Below are 22,883 nucleotides of genomic sequence, written 5' to 3'. Positions count from 1 at the left end.
CACACACACACACACACACACACACACACACACACACACACACACACACACACACACACACACACACACACACACACACACACACACACACACACACACACAAACACAAAGTTACTTAACAAATACAGCAGCGTGTATGTGTGTGTGTAGATGAGTGTTGATCACATAATAGCTGGTTTTATTCCAAGTGTTGTGAAAATTCAGACCCTTACTCTGGGAGCTACGGTGGCTGACAGAGGACACTTTCTGTAGAGGAATTTCTCTCTGTGGCTCTTCAGTCAAAGTCCACCAGGTCAGGTTACACAACTGCGGGAGAAGAACATGGAAATCGAACATTCATTTACTAGCGATTCATTTTGTCATGAAAAGCGACCTACAGTGTAAACTACATTTAGAGAATCAATATATGTTGACAAGATCCTGACGTAAAGGTAGAGTTAAATCTTCTTACAGAGACTTTGTTTGTTTGGTAAGAGCCCTATTAGATACTGAATTGCAGACCCTTTGTATGCCACCAATATTTCACAGAATATACATCAGTACACATCTGTAACAACACCCAATAAGACACCAAAATCCTTCAAGAAAAGAATAACACATTTTTAAAAAAGTCACGTTTTTCACTCTTCCTTGTGTAAACAGATACAATCACTCAAATGTGTGTTAAAACCTGTTGTAATACTTTCATAAATAAGTTATATAGGTGAGAAGATAAATATCACTCTCAGGTTTACTACATAAATTGAAAGCTAGATATAATGCATCAGATCCAACATGTTGACAAGGACCTGGTAGACAGATTTAACTGGTATTTTTTAATGCATAACCCCAACCATTAAGAGAGATTCATCAGTGTCAATCTCCTCTTATAACACTTGACAAATAACATTATTTCCCAACATATTCCAAAGATATTGCACTACTCTAAATCAATGGTTTCACACCCATTGTTTGCAAAACATGTTGGAATATAAACTGACTAATATTCAGTTGTATTTCCACTAAATGGCTTCTAATTTATACAGTATAATTGATATAAATAACTTATATAAAACTATAGATTTTCAAATGTTTATTGATATAAAATGCTAACCGTTATTGTGATTAGTTGTCTCTGCTTCATTTTATTAATTTACAATGACATCAGGAATGCAGCTGTTTGCAGTTTGAGTTCACACCCAGGCCAGAATTATGTAATGTGTCAAATTGATCGCCGGTATTATCAAGACTTGAAATATGAAGCATTTAGATTATAGATAGTCTTTCTATTGAGAGCAACAATAGTTCCTCTGCGCCTTAGGATTTCTCTCTTAGGGTGTTGATCTTATTGGATTTAGAAAGTCAAGGCCTCTTCGACTGTTTCGTAACATGGAGGTCAGCCTTCAGAAAATACCTGTTCCTTTGCGTCAGAATAAAATAAAATAAAAAATGTTTTAAAGACAGGACAACAACCTGACTATTTTTATATCTGTATGTTTCTGTGTACTGCCTGTGAAAACCAATATCCCTCTCGGACAATGGGTCTTTATTATATCTGTATGTACACACCTGTTCAGGGCTGGGCGGGGGTGTGAGCAGTGAAACTACAGTCACCACGATAACAGTGAGCCCACAGAGCAGGATGGCAAAATGGAGGTAGTGGACGCTGCGCAGTACATCAGGTGCCGAGTCCACAACGCCACATCTGGGAGGCGGGAAGGCAAACTCCAACACCATCCTACACACCCCTACCACCAAACCCACCATCAGGCCCCAGAACGCACCCTGGGTACACAGAAACACACATAGAAACCTATAAACAGATTACATTACAAAAACCAATAAGGCGTCACTATTGTCACACCTTGAAAAAACTCAATATTCTCAGATTTATTTCATAGGTCAAATCCAACTGAAAAGGAATATTTTCCCCAAAAATATATCAACAACTACCACTGTCTTCAAGTATGTCTCACATGGATACACAATGAACAAAGAATCCAAAAACATGGAAAATTGTTGATGTTTTCTTATTTGGGCAACATTTGACAACAGCAAAACTATATCAAAACATCTGTTCACAAACTCTCACACACTCAGTTTTATCAAAGTCTTGTTTTTGCAATAATTTCGTCATTACGACATGCATTCTCACTTTTTGAAACACTTTATTAGCAGTACTTGCATGGAAGAGTATCGTGTTTGCGCTAGCGTGAGACATGCTGGATTATTCTAAATATTAAGGATTTAGCAAAAATACATACGTTTATGAAGTAGTGAGAATACAACTGGATAAATGAGACTTCAATTATATTGCACGAGTTGTGTGACATGGTTTGCTATACTTTGGTTTTGATTTAGCTGCACCTTTTAACTTTAATTCATTAAGACTGTTTTATTTTTCGTTCACCAGGGAGACACATGAGGAAAATAATGTTTTTTATTCACAAACTCAAAGTAAGATGGGTTAAGAAATCGATTCCTTCTTTTAAATGCCTACATGAACATGCTTTTTCTGTGAGTGTTAAAGTGTTACCTTTAAACCTGTTTTTGTGTATGTATTTGTCTATTTTTTTACAAACACAGTGCATCTGGTCCTTATGCATGTATGTTTCAATGTTATGCTACTGTGATGTCCATATCAATTAAACTAAACTCTCTAACAACACATGATTTACTGAATAATACACCGAACGTCCTGCTCTGTATGTTGCGTGTGTTCTTTCCTGATTCACTCTCACTTTCCCAGCATGATAATCTGTCATCATGGTGTCACTTCTCACTTAAGTACACACACGTTCAGAAACACAAATAAGTCTCTGTCGCTGCCTCTGTTCAGCCTTCAGTAAAGAATGTGATCAGTGTGGTTCGACTGCACCACCATGAGAATAATCACCTTTTCACGGCAAGCAAAGCAAACAACTAAACATCTACTTAGTTTCTCATTATATTTTATATTCTCTCCATTCCTTACACTCATCTTGCATTTCAAAAGATAATGTTTCAACTAAAATACAGCATGTCTGTTTTCGGTTTTCTGTACAGTGTAAGACTATAGAGTGTGTGTCATATCATGTTTAGTGGCATGTAGCTTTTGACCCCAATGAGTCAGCACCATTAAGATTCTTACAGTGATACGCTCAGTGTGAGTAAAAAAAAACCTCACACCTTTGGTTTAACAGTGCTATTGACCCTTATCAATAACTTACTACAAAAGGTATCATATATACTGATACAACTCAAAGAAAATGATGGCTGTTCCTATGTATAACCTCTCTAGTAAGCATGGATTTGGTCTGTAGCAGGTCTTAACACATCAAGGCATATACAGTAGATGTAATCCTCTGGGGACCATGAAAGTCTGTATACAATCCATCCAAATATTGTTAAGAGTTCAATCTGGACCAAATAGGTGGATCCACTGACATTTCAATCCATACAGCAGCTAGCATGGCCAAAAAAGGATTTTAGGTAACAGGGACCAATGACCAACTAAGTGTTTGATAAGCTGTTGCCAATACATGTTGTAACTTCAGGCAGATTTATTGCAATAAAAGAAAACAAAAAATGACTATTTGTAGCTTTATTAAGAGTTGGATTTTATAAGAAAAACCTGAAAATCCTATTTATTTTAGTGGTTAAACAGCGTGTCCACAGAGAGCAGACACACCCAGGATGTGCTCTATTAAAATTCAATCCAGTGAACTGGTCTTTACTTGCAGGTGAAAGATGTTTTGACGTGTTATTACTGTAGGCAGTAGGCTCAATATATATTTTTACAACAGCATTATCTGTTTTACAGCACTCTGTTAATCTATATCTTGTAATAATCAAAACGTTTCCCTCACTTGCACTCTGTTATCAGCCAGAAACACTTTCATTTGTTCAAGTGAAAATGCAACATGTTCATTCTGGTTTCTTCAGGGGAAATAGAGAACTATACACTTCATAAAATGAGTGCGTTCACCCTTGGGCTCCACACCAAGCAGTGAGGGATGTTGGCAGCTGGATTCCTTGTGAGGCCAATAAAAAAAGGAGCACAAGTACGGTGTGGGAGAAAGGACAAACAGTGCAGAAAATCTTTAAAACTCTTATTTTGACAACTAGTTTACTGTACAAAATGTAGTAAAAGTTGTATTACGTTTGGTTATGTTTGAGGTTGAAAAATAAATGTCTTTGAAGGAGTCCCAAAAGAATGTACTGCTTCCAGCTTGAAAACTTGACTTTTTTTTGTATCAATCAGAATTATTATTTATATTTGGGTTTCTGAAAGGGTTAATTAGAAAGAAATAGCTATTTGAAGATGTCCCATTGGACTGTGGGATCTTTTGGAGGGCATTTTTCCCTTTTTACAGAGAAAACTATTAAGAGACTAATCTATAAAAATAACGTGTTTGCTTATTACCTGCTCGTTGGTCCTCTTCCAGAAGACAGCCAGGGTGAAGACAGCAGTGACGGGCGGAGCGAGGTAGCTTGTCACTGACTGGATGTACACATACAGCTGACCACTGTTGGCCGACTGAAGGATGGGGATCCACACCACACTCACCACCACCAAGATCACAGTCACAATCCTGGGACAAACACAGCTCTTTCACTTTAAAGGGCAAGCTCGGATTTTTTAAGTACGAGGTACTTATCCAAATGTCAGCGTCCAGAGTTTATAACCCATTTTCCCTGACATCTGACCCTCCATCTGTGTGTGACGTACCTTCCGACCAGTAGCAGCTCTTTCTCCGAAGCTCGTGAGCGATACTTCTTCCAGATGTCCATAGTGAAGAGTGTGGAGCTGCTGTTAAAGATGGAGGTCAGTGATGACATCAGAGCTGCCATCATCACTGCTATCATAAGTCCACGCAAACCTGCAATACAAGACACAGATGAACATGTATGCAGGTAAAAAAAAAATGTTATCAAAGAAGTTGACAGACTAAAAAATAACAGTATGCTCACCGCTTGGCATGAGTTCAATGACCAGTTTGGGAAAGGCGATGTTGGAGCATCCCACCTCAGCTCCACACACTCTCACACACTCTTCTGGATCCACACATCCTACAGTGTCTGAGATATAAAGACAAAGATCACTCACACAGGGGTGGAAGATGTGACAAAGCATGTTTTATTTTCCGTAACTTATACTTATAAAAAGGGAAAGGATCTGGAGTAAAATAAAAGTATAGTTCATCATTTGTTTTCTACAATTTACAAGACGCAAATCTTTTCAAACTCCATCTATTTGTTAGATAGTTCGTTTTTCTACTTTGATGATAAAAGGGGACTCACAACAAAGGCTCAGACTACAAAAGGACAACGAGTGGTGCTGAGGAAGTGTCTGCATCTCTCCCAGATGAACTGAACACATGTTATGCATGCTTTGAGAGGCCCCCGGCTGTGGAGGCACAGAAGGCCCAGGATCCCTGCTCACTGGTTTTAACCAGTGCAGATGTGTGTAGATCTCTGAAAAGGATCAACACACACAGTGCTCCTGGACCTGATGGCATCCCTGGCCGTGCTCTTAAGGTGTGTGCAGTTCAGCTGGCCGTTGTGTTCACAGACATTTTCAATAGGTCACCGCTCCAGTCTGTAGTCCCCACATGTTTTAAAGAGTCCATCATTGTCCCTGTCCCCAAAAAGACAAAACCCATCTGCCTCAATGACTACCGCCCAGTTGCACTCACCTCCATCATCATGAAGTGCTTTGAGCGGTTAGTCAAACCTTTTATCACCTCCTCCCTCCCTGACTCACTGGACCCCCTGCAGTTTGCCTACAAGGCAAACAGGTCCACGGATGATGCCATCTCCCTCACCCTCCACACTGCCCTCTCCCACCTGGACCGGAGGAACACTTATGTGAGAATGCTGTTCATTGACTACAGTTCAGCATTCAACACCATAGTGCCCTCCAAGCTCATCATTAAGCTCAGGGACCTCGGGCTCAACAGCGCCCTCTGTGACTGGATCCTGAGCTTCCTGACGGGCAGATCCCAGGCAGTGCGGATGGGGAACATCACATCCTCCACCTTGACCCTCAACACCGGAGCCCCTCAGGGTTGTGTGCTCAGCCCTCTCCTCTACTCCCTGTTCACGCACGACTGCATGGCCACACACAGCTCCAACACCATCATCAAGTTTGCTGACGACACGACCGTCATCGGCCTGATCACAGACGGCGACGAGACGGAGAGGAGGTCAGAGCCCTGACATCTTGGTGCCAGGACAACAACCTCCATCTTAACGTCAGCAAAACAAAGGAGCTGATTGTGGACTACAGGAAGAGGCAGAGAGAGGCACACACACCCATCACCATCGACGGGACTCCTGGGGAGAGAGTCAGCAGCTTCAGGTTCCTCGGGGTAAACATCAGTGAGGACCTGACATGGACACATCACACCAGGGTCATATCCAAGACGGCTCGACAGCGGCTCTTTTTCCTCCGCAGGCTGCGGAAGTTCAACATGGACTCCAGGATACTCTGAAACTTCTATAGGTGCACCATCGAGAGTATCCTGACTGGCTGCATCAACGCCTGGTATGGCAGTTGCACCGCCCTCAACCGTAAGACTCTACAGAGGGTGGTGAAAACTGCTCAGCACATCACCAGGACGGAGCTGCCATCCATGGAGGACCTCTACACCCAGCGGTGTAGGAAGAAAGCCGGTAGGATATTAAAGGACCCCCATCACCCCAGCAACAATCTGTTCTGTCTGCTGCCGTCTGGCAGACGGTACCGCAGCATCCGGACCAAGACTACCAGACTCAGGGACAGTTTTATACCACAGGCTATAAGACTGCTGAACTCCTGAGCTCTGTGAATGTCTACTCACATCTGTTTATAGAACACATATATATATATATATATATATATATATATATATATATATATTATACACATCTGCCATACACATCTGTTTACAGTACATATATCTATATATTATACATATCTGCCATATACATCTGTTTATACGTAATATATGCATCTTTCCATACCTCCTCATTCAACAACAAGTATTTAAATTACCGTACAGTGTGTTTAAATACTTTCAATGTATTCCACATATGTATATCTTTCACATCCTTAAATCTTTATTGTTGTTATTGTAAATATTCTTCTCTCTTTTTGCACTATTTTATTTCTCTTATTTGCACCATGTATGTCGAGTTGTTGGAGGAGCATGGGATATAAGATTTTCATTGCCAACATACACAGTACGTTGTAAATGCTGTGCATATGACCAATAAAACCTTGAAACCTTAAAGGCAATTTGTCAGTAAGGTGCAACTTTATATACATATCCATTCATTTCACTTTATCTTAAAGTATAACAACCCTGATCCAGATTTATATCAGTTATTTCTCCTAATCGTTCATCAAAAAAAATCCAGAAAATGTTTCAGTGACAGGTAATTAACAAGCAATCACATGATAAGCAAACACTTTGGCATCTGCATCGCATCACCTAAATAGGAAATGTGTATTTTGTATCAGTATGATAAACCCAAAATCATTTGTTTATCTCTAAGCCAATTACAGGCACATTACATGCAACAGTCTTTATCAGCAGCAGACAAACACACAACTAAGTCCCACAGTTAGTGCCCAACACTGTCTTTCGTAACGGGTTCTGCATGGGATGAAAAACCAGATTTGGGTCCTAACAGGAGGGTGGAGTTAACAGCCTCTCTTTCCTAACCAACTACCGGACACTCCGCCTTTCTGCCCCGGTGATAGAGCTTCCGTTGCCGGATTCCTTGGGCAGACACACACCACTGGACCAGCACTCGATTAACTTTTTGTCTGGAGAAGCGTTATCAAGAAACATACGGAAAAATAAACCGACGTGAACTCGCACCAAGTGAAGAATGAGACACGTAGGCGCCACGTGATCTTTACCAGCGTTTGTCTTTCGGGGAACTCAACAGTTGAATCAGTAAGTGGTTTTTATACATCCAGGATTAGAAAAGACAAAAAGAGAGGAAAAGTGCCTCGTCAGCACAGCAGTAAGCTTTAGTCACCAACAGTTTCAACACTTTTAAAGGAGGATTAATGACTTCTCTGTCAAGTATGTGTTCCGCTTTAGTTTGACTCACAGGCGGTCACTCATCCACCCAGACAGCTGTCTGCCGTGCCCGGCGGCTGGAACCGCTGAACCGGGCTGCGGCTGGATCTACCCGGCCTCCTGTCAGGTGAAAGGCGTGGCGTTGGGGGGAGTTGATTTTGCTAAAGCAACACCTGAGTGTGTGTGTATGTTTGAGTGTGCACAACCCTGAGTCTGTATTGAGGGAACTGTTGCAGCGGTTTCTTTCCTTCAGATGGAAATATGTTTATCGCCACACGGGCCCATGTCACGCGGACACGTTATGGAGCTTAATGTCAGTTTGTAAGTTTGACCCAACGGACCGACGAGAGGAAACTGGGTCAGCTTGGTTCTTTCCATACTTTACTCTTTATTGACCAGGGGAAATACTATGGCGCTGTCTCAGGTCCAGTGTCTGGACAACCACCACGTCAACTGGCGCGTGAGTGAAAGCAAACCGGAATTTTTTTATAGCGAGGACCAGCGGCTGGCGATCGAGGTTCTCGTTACCAAGGGCCGAGATGCATTCGGGGACTTCATACGCGAGACCGGCCTCCGGGAGTTTCTTTCGGAACCGGAGATAGAGCGGATTGAATACACAGCGGATGCCTATAGGCCCGGACATGAGCACCATCAGAAGCCAGATACCCCGGGGCCAGGGAACACCACACCGGGGCCAGGGACCATGATACCAGGCCCAGGGAACCTCACCCCGGGCCCAGGGAACCTCACCCCGGGGTCTGGGGAGTACGGGGGGGACGGAGAGGTGTCGCTGCAGTACTGGCCGGATCGGTCGGAGGCGTCAGTTGCGGAGCTGGACCTCGGGTGGCCCGAGGCAAGTTCATACCGAGGGGTCACACGTGTGACCGTGTACACCCAACCTCCAACCGAGGGGCACACGCACATCAAGGAGGTGGTGCGCAAGAGCATCGCATCGGCCCAGAAGGTAATAACAACAGTATACCAGTTTAGGAATACTGTTATATGTACAAGTCCTTCAAAATGTTACCCAAGTAAAAGTACTAAAGTATTGGCATCAAAACATACTTAAAGTACCAAAAGTAAACGTAAGCCTACTCATTATGCAGATTGGTCCATTTCAGAATAATGTATTATATGTTTTGTTTATAGTTATTGATACATTAATGTGTTTATCAAAGTTTGTAAAGTTTGTAAAAGTTTGTAAAGGTGCAACTCATTTATTTTAATTACTTTAATTGCAGGTTAACTGTTGCATTTTACCCCGTGTATGACTTAAGTCTGTAAGGATGATTATATTTCACCTAATTAAACAACATCTGCAAAGGTACCACATGTATGTAATGCAGTAAAAGTGGACGCTTCACCTTTGAAATGTAGTGGAGTAAAAGTACAAAGTAACAAATGTCAAGCAAAGTACAAGTCCTTCAAAATAGAATTTAAGTGCAGTTCTTGAGTCAATCTTCTTAGTAACTTTACAACACTGTAAATAACTATAGCAGTAGTATTCGTGTAGCCACACACACACACACACACACACACACACACACACACACACACACACACACACACACACACACACACACACACACACACACACACAGTAGGGCATTAATACAAAAACACAGAAAAGGCAATGAAAAAAATGATGGTTATGTACTTCAGTCATTTAAAATTGTAATTCTTTGAAACTATGTTGATCCTTTCAGTCATTTCAGATATAGCAAAACACAGATGTTTAATATGGAATATTAAGCTGCATAGATCTTGAGTTTTGAACTGTTGAATGAAAAATATAATTTGAAGATTAAATATGAATCAAAATTGTTTATGTTATTCATCAGTTGAAGGATTGTTTTTATCAAATGTCTGACACTGAACACTGGTTACAGCTTTGCAGTTTCACACAACGCTTAATCATATCTACTACTAAACATGTTGACATGTCTTCATTATTTTCTTGGCATCTTGTCTTACAAACCTTATTAACTCTTTTGTTCTTCTCTCACACGTGACATACTCACAAATACCAACAACAGAGTATTAATAAAATAAGTCTGATCCTGACACGCCAATGGTAAAAAATGCTCTGACGTCATTGGAAAGGTTACAGCACCTGGGAGCCTTTACCTCTTACATTCATAGATCCTGCCACATTTACAGATAGTCTAGACAAACTGGATTTATACATTGAAATACTTTTTTTTTTTTTTTCGCTTAATATGCCAACTGGGCCTCCCTATGTAGAGTTTTTGTATGTGCACTTACTAGCTTTTCCGAGAGCTATTTTCTTGATCAGCCTTCAGTAAGTTGCCAGCCTTTGTGCCAAAAGTCTACCTAGTTTTAAATCTTAAACAGGAGAGAAGAGTAAGTAGCCAGTGCTGTGTGAAGAGTACCATCCTGTTACTAGTATTGTGTTGTTGAATCCACAGAACACACACTATCCAGACACTTCACAGTCTGTCACCACTCTGCAGAGCAATTTGTTTCTAGCAATCTCTTTATGAAACATTTATGATCAAGTACAGGGTTTGCACAAAGTCTTGAGAGTTTAGAAAATGCTTAATTAAACATTATACATGCATTTCTTTACAATGCAATTGCATTTTTGCTTATAATTCACATGTGATGATAAGGCTACTAGAGTCTTGACATTCCTGAAATAACTTGAATTGTACTCTTAGGAAGTTATACGAATGCTTGACATTTCTTTTGTGTTTTGAGGGTTTATTTAATTTCTAGATGCAGTTTTCGTAAGTGCTTAGCTTCCTTTGAAGATTTAATGGCTGTCAAATCAAATCCACCCCCACGGATCAGGAAACACTAACCCCATTTGTGGTTTCCTCTATTTTTCTATGTGTTTGTGTGTGTAGGTGATAGCCGTGGTGATGGATGTGTTTACAGACGTGGATATCTTTCGGGACCTGCTGGATGCAGCCTACAAACGCAAAGTTCCTGTGTACATAATTATTGACATGGCTGCAGTCCCCTGCTTCCTCTCCATGTGTGGCAGAGCTGATATGCACCGTGGACATCTAAAGGTATGCGCACGCCCTGATGATGTTTTGATAAACTGGGAGATGAGCTTTTTGAAATAGATGGCTACTATTGATAAGTATAGCCCTCAAATAATAGAAAACTGTTCAAACTAAAAAGCTACAGTTCCAGCATTTCCACTAAATTGGTTTCATTTAAGTTGCATGTTCAAGTATATTACTACAAAAGGGAAAATATTTGAAATAAGGGCATGATCAACATAGTGGAACAGGTTTTTGCCTGTAGGCCTTAATAAGGTGCATGCACCAGCGGGTTGTTTTGCCATAGGCTTAATGTCTTTGTTATGTTTTACCCTCTGAGTTGAACTGGTCTAGGCAGTTAACAAAAAACCCCTCATGTTTAATTCATCTGGGCTTTTCTAAGTGTTTTAGACCAGGAAAACACTTAGGAAATTCCTATGTGAGCTGAAGATGATTAGATAAACTGTTCACATTCTCACGTCACTATCTGTGACATGTTTCTCTTTCTTCCTTCCTCACGGCTCCAACATCCAAACCTGTCATCTCTTTCAACCTTTTTGTTGTCTGCCATCTTTGCTCTTATTATTTTTACAAATGTTATACATCGCGTCTCCTGTGACATTTCACACAGAACATTGACTTTCTATGCATAGCTCAGCCAGGGACCACACCCTTATCACAGGGCCAAAGACAAACACTGCGGGGTGTGTCGTTCATACAGAGATACAGTCCATGCTCCAACCTGCAGTCAGCCAACACAAGTTTATGATGGTATTAATAAAGAAGAATTGTTCTGAAGAGCAAAAAGGGAACTCATTCTTTTTGGTCTTCCTATGCTTTTGTAGCCTTTATTTTCCTTTTGTTCAATAAAACCCTCCTCCCATCACTATTCATCCCTAAGAGCCTCCTTTTGTACAAAGCATTAACTCTGTATTCATATGTGCTTTTGTGTTTGTGTTCAGAATCTGCGTGTGCGCTGCTGTGGTGGGGTTGAGTTCTTCACAAGATCTGCACAGAAGGTGCGTGGAGCGCTGAGCCAGAAGTTCCTCCTGGTAGATGGAGACAGAGCCATCTCTGGTTCATACAGGTGAGCAGTGTACTCCACAGTATGTTGGTTGCAAGCTCAGTGCATTTCCACATCTCTTAACATTTAGCATTTAAAGCTGCCCAAACTAATGGTTTAAATTAGTGTGTGATAGGGGTTGCACTGTGAGACAATCCTACACAAAATGATCACTAAATCTACTTTGCCCTACGGAGCTTCACACAAATGTCTTATAGGATTGCAGGGCCTTTTTTCGGAAATACTTGAATATGAACAGCTGATTATTGTGGACATGTTGCAACATAGACATTTTTGCATTGTTGTTGCAACGTGCAAATCTTTATTTGCCAAAACTAATTTGTGTGAAATAGGCAGATCTTCCTCAACTATAAATATTTCCTTCAACACACGCAGAATTATTCATTTATAGTTACCTATTAACCATTTCACCCGCACCATGCAATCAAAAGGCCTGCTGGATCCATGACTGTCAGGGTACAGATTTGTGGTGTAATATTTAAACTGTGAGTTTATTTCTCTAAGGACTTGCGACATAGAGGAAAGAGCTGGAACACATGTAGTTTTCAACCAATCTGAGCACATGAAGTGAGTTCTGCTGTGGGTTTATGTTTCCTTGTCTGTGTTTTTCCAGCTTCACCTGGTCCTCATCTCGTTTGGACCGTAACCTCATCACAGTGATCACGGGGCAGGCAGTGGAGACCTTCGACATCCAGTTTTGCGACCTTTACCTCGTGTCCAGAGGTGTGTCCCTCCACAAAGTCCCCATGGTAGATGAGCCGATCCCTGACACGGTCCCTCAGGCCGCTCCAGCTCCGGTGTCTGCTGCTGTAGCAAGGAAGCTCATCAATCCCAAATATGCTCTTGTCACCACGGGAACTCACGCAAGTGCCAATTCTTCTGAACAAAATTCCAGCAACAGGAACTCCCGCCATCCCACTGGGCTAAAGTTTCCGAAAGCACGTGTTAGGGGGGTCATCGAAGAGCCACCCTTGCATCCGGGATTAGCCCATCTGGAAAAAGCATACCTGATCCCGTACTTGCCCACCTGGCCAGAGCCCGACCCACCAAGCGATGTGATTGGCTTTATCAACATCAGGGATGATAAGCGAGCCAATCAGGTCCACTTACAGAGGTCGGAGAGGTTTGAGACCAGCCAGGCTATACGCTTCAGCGCACCACTGACGCTACCGCCGCAGACTGAGAACCCTGCTTCAGTTCGGGATGCAAAAGCTACAGGAGATGCGGAGAATCCATCTGGGAATACAAACGTCTCTACTCCTGCGAGTCCAACCAACAAACAGCTAAAAGAGCAAATAGACATAGCTCCAAATAAAGACCAAACTGATGGTATAGATTCTAGAGGGCCCCCTCAGCAGCCCAACAAACCTTTGCCACAAGACACACACAAACTGAATGAAACATCGCCATCCAATGTTACTGCTGACTCGCAGCCAACAGACATTGCTAATCAAACTGCAGAGACTCAACCTGCAGCACCTCCTGTCCCTAAACGCCGCACTTTGCAGTTAGTCATAAACCCCGCCTCCCCAGAGGAACCCGGTCAACCACAGGTCACTCTGATGAAAATTGACCAATTGGAAAGTCTCGATGGCTTCAACAAAAAAGAAAACCAGGTGGAGCCAGGCCGTGGCCGCATGACATCTAAAGAGGACGACAGGGACTCAGCCAGCACCGGCGAGGGCAGCCAGGACAGTACCAAGGTCATGTGCGACCGAGGGGTCATTGATGCCCCATCAAGCACCTCTACAGCATCAGAGGAGGAGTTTTATGAATGTCCCACGACAGAGCCGAGTGATCCGCTTAACACGGGAGTGAAGGCGGGGTCGGGCCGCGGGCATCGCCAAGGAGACGGGTTCAACATGATGGCCCGCCTCTCCCAGAGCATGCTGGATCTGCGGGATCCAAGCAGTGACGAAACCTCTGACCTCATCCGCCAATCACAGCAGCTTCGCAGACAAGGGAACCCCTCACCGCACAGGCACATAGGACAGGTAATATACTTTTTTCCTACACATTTTAGGTTGCCATGTTTTCTGTTTAATCATTAGAGAAAATCCTTGGATTATAAACTGTTACTTCAAAACCTTGGCCTTTTGAAATTGTGATTTTACAGAATAACCGTTTTTGCTAGTTATATTGCAATAATCAACATATTAATTGCTAACTAGAAATGCCTCTGGAGAGCGCAGAACTACATGGAGGCCATGCCTTTGCAATGTCAAAGGAAGTGAATAATAATGTGTGTGTTCTTCTTGTAATTTAATGGCTCCAAATACTTATGGGTTCTTCCTTTTTCCCAGGCTACACTCTTCCACCAAGTTTACTGAAAATTGGGCCATTCATTTTTCTGCTGACAAACAAACAAACCAACACACAAAAATGAAAACAAAACCTGCTTGGTAGAGGAGGTAATAGGTTATGTAGATAAAGAAATGTAAAGTTATTTGTAGACGTGAAATGATTAGTCATTAAATGGAATGGCAGAGAATTAACTATTTTAAAAGTCAATCAATAGTTTTAGTATTATCAAAAATTACAAGTCTCTACTTTTCAATTGTGGGAACATGCTCTTTCCCTCTGTTTTCTATACTCGGCAGTTAGATTCAATAGATTCAGTTTCGTGCAGCTCTTTACGATACTAATGTAGATGTTGACACAAGGCTCGTTTTCATTCTTAAAATCCTTGTGTTAATTGAGTAATCAACGCAAAGTGCAGAAGTTCCCAACTATGATGTTTGTTGTGAATTAGTAGGCAGTCTTACTAAGAAAACACACACACACACACACACACACACACACACACACACACACACACACACACACACACACACACACACACACACACACACACACACACACACACACACACACACACACACACACACACACACACACCTGCTGTATATACTGTAAATCCAACTAAAATGGGTGTGCTGCATGTAGGGTGCCGAAGCAAGCCACTACCTGCTCACAGTTACGTCATCATTGTTTTCCAAATTTCCCAGATAACAAGTTGTGTGTGTTTGCACGCACCTGGATAGAGAGCTCGGCTGATCATGCCAGGGAGGATGATGAGGATGAAGGGCAGCATCTTCAGATAGGCAGCCAGGATCGAAGCTCCTTTAACATGACTTATATTCTTAGCAGACAGGGACCGTTGCACAATCACCTAAACACAAACAAAAGCACCTTTCAAATAAAGTAAAAACCAGGAAATGCTCAGTATAACAAGACCCAGATAAAAGAACATAAGCTGTAAATGCCCAAATAATAGAAATAGAGAAAAAAAAAAGGGCTTAGCATGTCAGAAATATATTCAAAAGCAAGCCCTGTCATTTAAAATCATACAAATGTATGAATTGAAACTAAAACTCACAGGAAACCACTATAACGTTGCCAAAACTAGTGTTGCGTACAATCATCTGTGGATCTTCTGAGTAGTTTTCCTGCAGGATTGTGAACTAGTTGAAGCTTGAGTATGTTATAATGACTCACATGGGTATCAAGAGAGTTGCATTGGTATGTAATTATATGTTGAAAATAAAGGCATGATAAAGGAGATGCAGACGTCCACATTGTGATCAACTTTAGTCAAACTAAAGTAGACATTCTTAGTTTTTTTTAAAGAAACGTAAACTACAACGTGTAGTTATAACCCTTTTAGCCATTTCCACAATTGCTCAACAACCCACATTGCATTGGTGATGTACTGTTCAGAGGAGCCTTCATGTTGTTAAATGAAGGCAAACCTTTAATACAGAAAGTGGAAGCACATTCCTGATATTTGAAACTACTACCAAATGTCACACTAGGATTTCTGCTATGAAGCTCACTGTTTGAAAAAGATAATCTGATATACTTAAAGGGAGTTTTGTAGGTTGTTTAGTCCCCTGGCATCATTTGAATTAAAGGAGATGTAGGTTTAGGAATAATATGTATAAGTAATCACGTTTGAGCTTAAAGGCAAAGAAAAGTGGAGGGCAGAGGACTGATCCCTGAGGTACTCCATCTGTTAATCAGCACTGATGGAAATGATATTTTTTGGGTTGACTAAAGTATTAGACAGAAACATGAGAGTAAATGAATCACCAACTAAATTGCAAAAATGCAGTTTTAAGCCTGTCAGTGAAGGAAAAGTACGTTATATCATTGAGCTATGTTATGAACTGAATGTCTTTGTGTTTTAGATTGACGAAACAAGACATTTAAAGGAGTTTGAAAAACCTGTACAGACATTTTTCACTACTTTCTGAAATTGTATAGATCAAATGATTAATCGATCAATCGAGAAAATAATCAGCAGACTAATAGATGATGAAAACAATTGTTATTTTCATCCCTACAGGCTTTACAGGCCACTCACAAATAGGCACCATCTGTTACTCTTCTGGACTTCATGTGTCCTAATCATCTCTGCTTCTTATCTTGTCCAGTTGTTCCAGACCTCCAAATCTCCGAGCCGTGACTCCCGACAGAGAGTCTCTCGTGTAATCATCGCCAAGCCTGGAAGTTTTCACCGCCCGACCCGATCTGCTGCCCCGGTGATCGGAGGACACCGTTACTGGCAGGGACAAACGCTGCAGCCTGAATCGGCCCAGGCGCGCACAGAGAACCGCTCTGGACGGTCGCCAAGACGCCACAGCCCGGGATACTGGAAGGCTGGTCAGGACGCGCCACGCATGCCCACCAACCCATCAGGGTTGCTAGGAGTATCTTTCTCAAAACTCAGCAATTTTAAACACTTAAGGGCACGTGGTGATGCGTCGCAGAAGAAGGCGTCTGAAAACAACAAGGCTGATAGGTAGAGGTGTGGGCGAGCGAAGGTACACCATAATGATAGAGGATACAGACATCCTGCTAACAAAGTGTTGACTTTTCAGTGTGGATTCTTCTCTATCTCATGGCATGCGTGTCATACCCTCTTTTCAAACCCTGCGGCTCAACATAAAATAACTTTCATTTTCGACTATGTTAACAAGAGTTGGCAGTTTGAATTGATAATATTTCTCAAGAATAAATTAATCACCTTCAAAACCGGCGCTTCAAGGCTAATATCGCAGACTGGATGGTTTTGGGAGTGTTTGGCTGTTAACGAAACCTTGGAGAAACAAACCATAAACAAGAGTATTGTAGACGAAAGAAAATCTGCTGTGACCAAGTCTCCTCTGCAAACTCAGGCACTTCAGTCTTAAAAACTATTCTTTAAAAAAGATTTCTTAATTGCATTAACTGCTTTTTCTTACTCAGAATTGTGTACTGTAAATTGTATTTTTTCCACATCAAACCTAGACAAGTGCATTGCAAGGTCAGTTTGTTATGGCTCCTTGCTGGTATAAGAGTCTCTGGTGTTGATACGACTGTGATTAGTTACTGATGGTGTTAGGGTAGGGCTGCTGTGTTGATAACTGGTATAAATGCAATTTTAAACACTGATGTGGGACCAAAAGTCAAATGTTGTAAATAAAAAGAAAAACTGTTGCTATCCAGCTCTATTCTTGCCTCAACCAGTTTAGATGAATAACATGTGATCTGATATATTCAGGAAATGTATAACACTGAAACCTAAAAAAACCTCAAGCATCTGCGCCCCGACCTGGAGACACTCCTGAAAATAGTATTTTAAGTAGTTCCTCATAAACTGCAGAAAAGTAATTATAGCGTATATTTCCATATTACCCAGGGGATTTGTGAAACCTGGTATTTCAGTATGTCAAGAAATCATCAAAACCAGGTAAACACGGTGGAGTTTTTTTTCTTTTACTGAGATTTGTGGATCAGTAGAAAGGACTCTGGAAAGCTGAACCTAGTGCTTAAACCTTCATTTTTGACCATGGAACAAAATGTATAAATAAAAGGAGCTCTGCATCCTGTTTTTACATTTTAAGGTCACTTTATAATATTTTCTCCTCCAAAAGGGCACAATAGAGGGCATTTGTTTCTGCATGTTCTTCGAAGTCGGCTCCAAAATTCCAGAGTGGGCTATTTACTGACCTATTTTATGTTGGTGATTATAACAGGAAATCTATAAAGCTTGTGTTAACCACAGACCCTTTTTCAGGCATTGAAACCAAAACAATAGAAACGGGAACAGGAAGTGCACCATTTACACCTAATTTCCTGGTTTTTGGATTCCTGCAGCACTTTTAAGGCCCATCAGTGGTGGTGGGTTTTTTCTGTGTTTGTGTAATATTGTACCTGGTCAGTGCACCAGTACCAGGTGGCCAGTATGGTGAGCCCCAGAGTCATGCCGGGCCAAGGCAGGTCCCCGGTGACAGCGTCTCTGAATAGGTGCATGGCGTCTTCGCGTGGCAGGTGGCAGGTACTGTTGGGAATGATCTTACTGGGAATGGCCATGCTGTACACACGCTCCAGGTTGCTGTAGCCTCCAATCTTTTGAAAGGCTGGGGACGGGGAACACACAACTCCAACAAAACATTCCTCAGAAATAACTGCAGTTGTGTTTATTATGTATGATTTGTGTACATACCCGTGACTGTTAAGATTATAGCACCTATAATCATGATGAATGTCTGTAGAGTGTCTGTGTAGATTACAGCAGCAAGACCACCTATAAGGAAGGAAAGGAAGTGAGTGTGTAGTCTGGGAATCTTTCTATATCAGCCGACAACGTTACAATGTATTTCTAAAAAGTGAAATCTGTTTTACTGGATAGTTATATTTTGTCTGTGGTTGTTTTGCCTCTTTTTTTGTCTCTGTAGAGTGTGTTACTTTTTAGGGTTGTATTGCCTCGCAAGGTCCTTTGAGTCTCTTTGTAGTAATATTTGTTGTCTCTTTGATTCTTTTTGTGTGTCTTTCTCGTAATTTAGTGTGTCTTTTTGGTTGTTTTGTGTCTCTTTGATTTTTTTAACCCTCTTTATAGTTGGACCTCTCTTTGAGTCTCTTTTTAGGTGTTAAGTGTCCCTGTGCAGTGTCTTTGTTGAAATGTTTTATTTATTTTTGGTTGTTGTGCCACATGTCACCGTTGTTGTTAGTCTTCCTGGTTGTTTTGCCCCTATTTGCAATTATTCAGTTTCTCTTTGTAGTCGTTTTGTGTTTCTCTGCAGTCATATTTTTGTTGCTGGTCCTTTTGAGTTTCGTCCTTTTTTGGCCCCTGTGCCTGTGCCCAGTAGGTCTGTGTGTTTGTGTGCCTGTGTACCTGCTATAGTGTATAGAGCAGTGACCACCAGCATGAGGACTGTGGACAGGTAGAGGTTCCATCCCAGACACACCTGGACAAACAAGGCTCCAGAGTACAGGTCAGTCTGCAGGCAGAAACACAACATAGATTCAGTGTCATTGCAGACAGAGTTGTCAAATGCTGGAAGGCTAATGCAGTGTTGGGCCACTCGTGTGTGTGTGTGTGTGTGTGTGTCACTTTGTCATACTGATATCTTTGTGAAGACCGACAACAGCAGTGAAAGGACAGCCAGGTACGTTCTGATCCGCTCTCCTCCAAAGCGACGGCCAAGGTACTCTGGCATTGTCACGATCTGAACACACATTTAACATATTTAACACATCAAAGCTACACAGAAGAGGCAAACTTAAAGATGAAGTTTTCTCTAAAGTGGGTATGAGGTACATATTGATAGCCAGTGAATTATAAGGTACTGTTTTGTCAATCAAGTCTAGGGGCTTTGAAGAGAGAATAGAAGTTTATTTTCAAAAAGTAGAGTGGCAAAGTAAAGTGTTTAAAAATATTCAAAATATAGCACACACTTCCAACTAACATAGATTTTTTTTTAAGGTTTGCATTTGTTAGCTGTATAAATAGGTTTAATGCTGCTCCTGCGCCTCTATTCCTGTATTTTTCTCCAAACTGTGTGCATGCCAACTGTCTTTCATGGATGACATAGAATCCCTCTTCCAAAAAAAAGAGACTATCCCTTTAAGAAGTGGTTTTAGTAGCTCAGTATGATTAGCCAATTAGCAACTTTGGACAAGTGGCATGAATTCACTATTGCCCCAGTTTTATAGTAAATATAAACAGGGACAAATTAAGTCATTTTGTGTGTGTGTGTGTGTGTGTGTGTGTGTGTGTGTGTGTGTGTGTGTGTGTGTGTGTGTGTGTGTGTGCGTGTGTGTGTGTGTGTGTGTGCGTGTGTGTGTGTGTGTGTATCGTGTTAACACCCCTTTGGGGAATTTTCAAGGCGGGGAGTGCTGGCAAGGAATGTTTTTTGGCACTTAAATGTACCTGCTGAATCAGCCTTTACAAGCAGACATGGTTGCAGGGTTGAATTGTCAAAAATTGCTCTTAAAAATGTTACCTAATCACTATTCCTTAAGCTCAGAGAAAAGGTCATGGGGTTGAGGAAAGATTCGAAGGAGAATTCATCGGGACTTAGGAAAAGAAGACGTAAGAGAATGCCACTGCATATTTTTTACCCATTTCAGTGTATGTGTGTGTATGCAAACCACAAACTAACCCCTGAGGAGATGTAGACAGGCACAAAAACCCAGGCAAGAGCCAGCAGCACATAGGTGGCCTGGAAGAAAGAAAGAAAGGAATCAGAAAAAGGACACAGGAGGTTTCACCAGACTATCCCAAACAATAGCCAAAGGAGATAAACATCTCTTTGGTAAAACTAACAAAAACCTTCTATTCTCTGCATGTGCAAGCCAAGCTCTGCATGTGCAAGCCTGTGAACTACTGATACTGAGGACTGACTGACATTATATTCAATACGCCACATAATAAAGTGTAATATTGAAGGTGTACTGCTGCTGCCCCCTGCAGCAGGCTGCCTGCAACAGCCTTTGAAGGAAGTTAAAACAACTATCCACACTGCACAACTAAATGTCTGTATGTCTTGGTCTGGAAATGGGAAAGCGGTAACTAAATAAAAAAGCTATTGCAATCACGATGCCAACTGTTTTCTTTTCAGATACAAAATGGAGCTCAGTTATTTTAGCTGTGTGTTATTTTGCTTTCACAAATGTGTTTGGTTTTACTAGTTAGCCATATAATTATTACATAATCATAAAGAAAATAACATGCTCAATGATTATTGTGTGTGTGTGCTTCTACTCACATTCCATTCAAAACCAGCAACAGCGATTCCTCCAGCAGCTCCGGTGCCGGCAAGGCCGATAAACAGACCTGAACCCTCGGAACTGGCAAAGAGAGACGCTCCGATCTATAGTGAGTAGAAGAAGTATTCAGATTGTTTAAGGTAAAAGTACCTTTGCAACAATGTAAAAATACTCGTGTTTAAGTACTTATTCAAGCTACAGTTTGAGCTGGTCAAGGTGAAGCTACTGTATTTTTCTGACGGGTCATGAGATGATTAATGGAGCAGGAAAATCCTAGTATTCGTTTAAGTTTGTTTTTCTTTCACCTCATTAATCATCCAACAGTTACTTTATTTACTTAGATTATTTGTATTGACACTTTTGTATTGTCAATCCTTTTATAGTTATATATGTATTGTAATCTTTCTCTTAATTGAATTGCTTTTTATTATTTTATTTGTATTTATTTATTTTTTATTTTGTCTTGATTTTCATTGGCCTTACTGTTGTCATATTTATTCCTGTTATCATGCTTTTGCTATTTTCTGCCACAATACTTTGAAAAGTCAACTTTGAAGCTGCTTTATAAATACTATTATTATTATTATTATTATTATTATTATTATTATTATTATTATAAATGAGAGGGGAAATCCCACTTTGGATGGAAAGCATAACCTATACTCAGACCTTTCTGTAATGGCCTGCGAAAAAAAGGTAGGGAACAGCCAATGATATTTGTGCTGTATTCTAAAAGTCTATCATATGTTTAATAAAATAAAATCTTAAAGTAAAAACAAGTTGCAAAGAATCAACATACTACCTCATTTACAAAAATATCTAAGCGCACTTGCTGATCAGTGGATCAGAAAATCCAACAACACTTAAACAACATTTAATGAATTAATTATTCATTTATCCTAAGTATTTCCAACAAAATAAGCGGCGTTTAGAATGATAGAAAGTAGATCTTGAAACACATGACTCACACACACACACTCACCGGCCACCAGGCCATGTCCCGTCCAGCCAAGAAGTATCCGCTCAGAGTATTCCTGCTCACCCTGCATGATGACTGACAGAGGAAACTGTTACACACAATCATCCACAATTTACATATAAAATGAGCATGCAAGCATTCAGAAAAACACACACACACACACACACACACACACATTTATAAAGATCTGATTCTCACCCAGATGCCGACAGCGAGGTTGAGGAGGAAGTAGGTGACTATGACAAAAATGTCAGAGAAACTGAAGGACTGAGACAGGGCGTAGAAGTTGACGGTGGAGTTTGACATCCTCAATGTTCACACCAATGCACACAGACTTAACAATAAAACAACAGGCACACTTCTGGTATTCACACACACACACACACACACACACACACACACACACACACACACACACACACACACACACACACACACACACACACACACACCTGTGGATCTAACAATTACACATGTACAGTCACTCGCATCAATCACCTCTCATAATCTGACACTGCAAATCTACTTTGCAAACACACTAAACACCAAGAATAAAACATTACACTCCATAAAAACACATACAGAATTACAAACACACACATACACACACACTCACACACACAGTCCAACACACACTCTAGCCCTTGGTAAAAGTCCCTGCTCAGCTGAACTACAAGCTCGCTGTAACTGAAAGTGTTTGGTGTTTCTTGTATGTGTGAAGAGGGCTGTCCTTT

General features: G+C 41.1%; 2 protein-coding genes across 3 annotated transcripts in view; one reads left to right on the top strand and one right to left on the bottom strand.

Annotated features, from left to right (window-relative positions):
- The window catches only part of slc5a10 (solute carrier family 5 member 10), a 24,206-nt gene extending 1,323 nt beyond the window's left edge, over positions 1-22,883 (bottom strand). The window contains exons 1-14 of one of the 2 annotated variants that reach the window (XM_063883702.1): positions 22,348-22,881; positions 22,153-22,224; positions 21,170-21,274; positions 20,564-20,623; positions 19,523-19,627; positions 19,294-19,399; positions 18,625-18,705; positions 18,333-18,538; positions 15,171-15,306; positions 4,933-5,040; positions 4,691-4,841; positions 4,385-4,553; positions 1,549-1,764; positions 213-306 (exon numbers count right to left, since the gene is read on the bottom strand). In XM_063883702.1, the coding sequence (XP_063739772.1) occupies positions 213-306; positions 1,549-1,764; positions 4,385-4,553; positions 4,691-4,841; positions 4,933-5,040; positions 15,171-15,306; positions 18,333-18,538; positions 18,625-18,705; positions 19,294-19,399; positions 19,523-19,627; positions 20,564-20,623; positions 21,170-21,274; positions 22,153-22,224; positions 22,348-22,455 (1,717 nt within the window). In that variant the 5' untranslated portion in view covers positions 22,456-22,881. Of the gene's footprint in view, positions 1-212; positions 307-1,548; positions 1,765-4,384; positions 4,554-4,690; positions 4,842-4,932; positions 5,041-15,170; positions 15,307-18,332; positions 18,539-18,624; positions 18,706-19,293; positions 19,400-19,522; positions 19,628-20,563; positions 20,624-21,169; positions 21,275-22,152; positions 22,225-22,347 lie in introns of both variants that reach the window. The other variant, XM_063883703.1, reaches the window with a different exon arrangement.
- On the top strand, positions 7,626-17,619 carry LOC134864597 (protein FAM83G-like). The gene is made up of 5 exons (XM_063883701.1): positions 7,626-9,000; positions 10,907-11,074; positions 12,013-12,137; positions 12,748-14,128; positions 16,571-17,619. Exons 1-5 carry the CDS (start codon positions 8,446-8,448, stop codon positions 16,940-16,942), a joined length of 2,601 nt encoding a protein of 866 aa, XP_063739771.1. The 5' UTR covers positions 7,626-8,445; the 3' UTR covers positions 16,943-17,619.

Source organism: Eleginops maclovinus, chromosome 5 (assembly GCF_036324505.1).
Source record: "Eleginops maclovinus isolate JMC-PN-2008 ecotype Puerto Natales chromosome 5, JC_Emac_rtc_rv5, whole genome shotgun sequence".
NCBI lineage: Eukaryota > Metazoa > Chordata > Actinopteri > Perciformes > Eleginopidae > Eleginops > Eleginops maclovinus.
The sequence above is the reverse complement of the archived record's forward strand: the minus strand, read 5'-3'. Positions and strand labels throughout refer to the sequence as shown.

Coding starts and splice junctions, on each gene's coding strand:
- LOC134864597 (XM_063883701.1), top strand. CDS start 8,446: ATGGCGCTGTCTCAGGTCCAGTGTCTGGACAACCACCACGTCAACTGG. Junction 9,001..10,906: donor GCATCGCATCGGCCCAGAAG/GTAATAACAACA, acceptor TTGTGTGTGTAG/GTGATAGCCGTGGTGATGGA. Junction 14,129..16,570: donor CGCACAGGCACATAGGACAG/GTAATATACTTT, acceptor TATCTTGTCCAG/TTGTTCCAGACCTCCAAATC.